Consider the following 3,534-nt stretch of genomic DNA (forward strand, 5'->3'; position numbering starts at 1 on the left):
AGGTACAAAACAGAACAGAAAGGGTCACTGAAAAAGTTTTTGTGTCTGTCCTATCTCCAAGACATGAAGTTATTCTGTTTCTATTTTTTTTCCTGTGAATAGGGTTTTTACATTTTCAGATTTAGCCTGGTCTGGCTTGTGTCAAGTTATCTCATAATTAATGAAACACCATTCGTATTTCACAATGAGAAATGTGAATTTAAGCTAGACTTTGGATCTTTTGGGAGTTCTCATAATTTCAATTCACTGTCGAGATTCTGGTGTAAGGTAGATTGAAATTTAAAACTGATGCTTGTGAAACCTTATATTGTGCTGTAAGAAACGGCTCAATGACAGTGAACAAAACCAATATAACTGATGATTCATGCATATGATTTCAATACAATTGAGTGAAGAAACCTCAGGCAGTGAAGTTTTATTTAGTTGCACTTAATTTTGAAAATGTTAATGTGTCTGAGTACTGCTGTATCTGGAGTTTAGAATCATTACAAGTAATTGCGAATGGTTCAATGAGCACAATATGCATTTATATTATAGAATACAATTCACTCACAATAACACTAAAATAAAAGAATAATGAACCTATTATCCATCATAAGAAACAAGTTGAGATTTTGTGTATATTTTCACCACTACCTCTAGTCATTAAATTTTGCTTTATATGCAAAAAAGAGAAAACTTGAGTCCTTTTGAACTGACTGTAATTTCATATATGCGTACGCTGCTTCCCCCTTTTCATTCCTGAACAACTAGAACCCCATCTCAATCATCTCAAACACGCAGTACTGGGTCCACTGGGTTTTAGTTGCATACAGCCAGAAGAATCCAGATTCTGAATCAGAAAACCAGTGTTGTCAAATTGGTCTCCAGCATTGGTGCTGGATAAATCTGGCACCATCTTTGTACAATATAAAGATTCCACTGTGGTTGTGCAACCTTAGAGCTGTAAATAAACTAAAGACACTGATCCACATATAAAACCATAGCAAGTTCTGAAACAAGTACAAGAAAGGCAAAAGCGAAGCTTCCTAGTGAAAAATATTGTTAAATGCTGTTCAACATCTTGCCTCATTTAGACAACCAGTGCCCCCACCTCACCCCATCCCAAAGTCTTTAAGTTGGTCAGGTGAGGCAGAACCTTAGGAAGCTCAGCAGCACTCTGCCTGGAGGGTGTAGCACCAGTCTCAGTGAGGGGTTACCATGGCTTGAGTGGATGCCAAGCCTTGATGTCGCTCTTTGGCATGCTTCTCACAGTACATCACATCCCCTACCCAGAAGTGGCCTCTCATCTTTAGGTTAAGACCACAATCTGTGCAAGTGTAGCACTCCGAGTGGCGAAAGTGGTTGTGCATGATGCGCACAGCGACTGTGCTGTGGAGAGAGATGACACCAGATGAGCTGATAATGGATTTATTTCCACATAAGTCTACAAACAAGGATCAAAAAAGGAAAATTATAGGAAAGCACAAACAGAGGTCACAATCTATAGAAGTTCAAGTGAAGCCAATCTTACACAATGCTGGCGCCACACTTTTCACAGATGCGGGGTTTTTTTTCACCACTTTCTGACATGGTCAGTTTAGAGATGTTGGGTGAAAGCTTCCCAGGAAACTGCAGGGCTGCCTCTGCAGTACAGTACATTACAACACACACATATATGCACATATACACACAGACAGACAAAAACTGGTCATTAATAGACCTGTTATTGCTGTCTTTTAATAAAGATTAGATTGATATTACAATTAATAATTTGCTATATCTTTTTCCTCACCTCTCTCATCAGCTTCCAGGACTTCTTGTAGCATTTTAAAGGTGTTGGACTGACGAGGGGGTATACGGGACTCTTTGTTCTCCTGTATCATCTTGTACACCTCAGAATCCTTGTCAAACCTGTTCATGGCAAAATCAGAGCCTGAACTGCTGCCAGAGAGAGAAATCACAATAGATATTTTAATATTTACCAAATTTGTTGAATTCATGTCTTTTTTTAACGCGTTTCCTGAGCACAGCTGCACTAATTTCAGATAGTACTTTTTTTTTATCAGACCTTTATTTGTCCAGGTGAAGTGACAGTTCTCAATCACTGGATTTCCAACAGTAATGTTTTTCTATAACATGACTGTTTATTATAAACTAATAGTGTGACAACCCTGACCAGAAAACGAGCATAAACTCAGGATGATATAAGACAAACTGTGTGATAAGAGCACAACTATACAGTGTTTCCATAATCATATTTTTAATTCCCCATATTGTATTTGGCCCTTTTGATTAAGTTTTATGTATTACTGTTGAATGTGTCAAATATACTTTAATGTGAGATGCAACAAAAAAATTCAACAAAATGCAACAAAAAAAACTTTTAAGTGAAAGAAATTGAGGAGGCTATATTAATTTAGGTTTTGTGTACTGGTTTCCAGTTCTAGCCTCAAGTATCCACGCTCTGGGGAACAGAAGAACATTCAGAAAATTCAAAACATGTAATGTGTTTCCCTATGCATCATCGAACATGGTTCCAATTGAAAACAGACCCTCCAAATTCTCTACTCCACCCTCAGCCTATTTTCCCATCTCACTTCTCTCACCATGCTTGCTGGAACTGCAATCTTAAAATAAATGGAAAGTCAAGTTCAAATAAGGAACATACAAGCATAAGAGTGAAAGGAATGACATAGTTGGTTTAGAGTTGGGGAAAGGCAGATCTTTTAAAGTATTACACAACTTCAGAAAGTTGGTTGTTTGGTTCTATTGTCACATCTGTGAAATGTCTGAGCTGATGATGAATGTACTTCTGGTTTCAATGTGCACAATGGCACAAAGCAAGAATGGATAATGATATAATCATAGCACACACGTACTAAAAACATTCAGATTGACATGGCAAATTCCAATCATGCTTTTATTTGGCCTGAACCAAACAGAATCTTCAAATTACTCACCTTACAAACAAAGAAAGATAGAACAAAGAAACAGTCCAACTGTTTGGTTACAGTCTGTCCCGTATGACTAGCACTGCTCTCTCAAAAGACATACTAGACGGAACTAAATATGTCGACACTAACACAGACAACAAAATAAGAGTTGTAAGGTGTGACTCTTGCCCAACACTCATTGGCTATGTGTCATAAAGGGGAGGGTAAATGGGTGTCACTGACTCTGTGGTCAGGCTGGGGACTTCCGACGTGAAGCCAATCAGGGGAAGAACCACAGAAAATCACAGGATTTTTGGCTAAATGGAATGCTTGGATTTGACTGCAGCTGCTGACACATCACTAATTTGGTGGTTTATCAGGGGCCAATCAACCATTATGTGAAGTGGAGATACAAATGCAAACAAAAGAGGAAAAAAAAACTTAGGCAGGTCTAGAATAAATCTCAACTGCTCAACACTTTTATTATTCAGGATTATTATTTTAGCTCATTATGAAAAATCTTTGTTATTGTTTTATCAGTTAACCAATAAAAAGTAAGTAAATAAATAATGATATGATTATAATATAATTAAATTAATTAATAAAGACTGTGATCATG

The 3,534-nt window shown here is 37.2% G+C and overlaps 1 protein-coding gene across 5 annotated transcripts; it reads right to left on the minus strand.

Annotated features, from left to right (window-relative positions):
* Positions 1–400: 400 nt before the first annotated feature.
* On the minus strand, positions 401–3,095 carry pdlim2 (PDZ and LIM domain 2 (mystique)). Of its 5 annotated transcripts, none has more exons than XR_008950767.1 (5): positions 2,943–3,095; positions 1,775–1,893; positions 1,514–1,625; positions 1,006–1,371; positions 401–963 (listed from the first exon to the last, which is right to left on the minus strand). XR_008950767.1 is itself a non-coding variant. In XM_057034297.1 (4 exons), the coding sequence occupies exons 2-4, from the start codon at positions 1,899–1,901 to the stop codon at positions 1,185–1,187; spliced, it is 426 nt and encodes a 141-aa protein (XP_056890277.1). In that variant the 5' UTR covers positions 1,902–1,923; positions 2,943–3,086; the 3' UTR covers positions 401–1,184. The 5 variants fall into 5 exon arrangements, 1 of the variants encoding a protein (XP_056890277.1); XR_008950765.1 differs by having other exon boundaries at positions 1,775–1,920; positions 2,943–3,094; XR_008950768.1 differs by having other exon boundaries at positions 1,006–1,426; positions 1,775–1,923; positions 2,943–3,087.
* Positions 3,096–3,534: the final 439 nt, after the last annotated feature.

This window comes from Takifugu flavidus, chromosome 5 (assembly GCF_003711565.1).
Source record: "Takifugu flavidus isolate HTHZ2018 chromosome 5, ASM371156v2, whole genome shotgun sequence".
Taxonomy (NCBI): domain Eukaryota; kingdom Metazoa; phylum Chordata; class Actinopteri; order Tetraodontiformes; family Tetraodontidae; genus Takifugu; species Takifugu flavidus.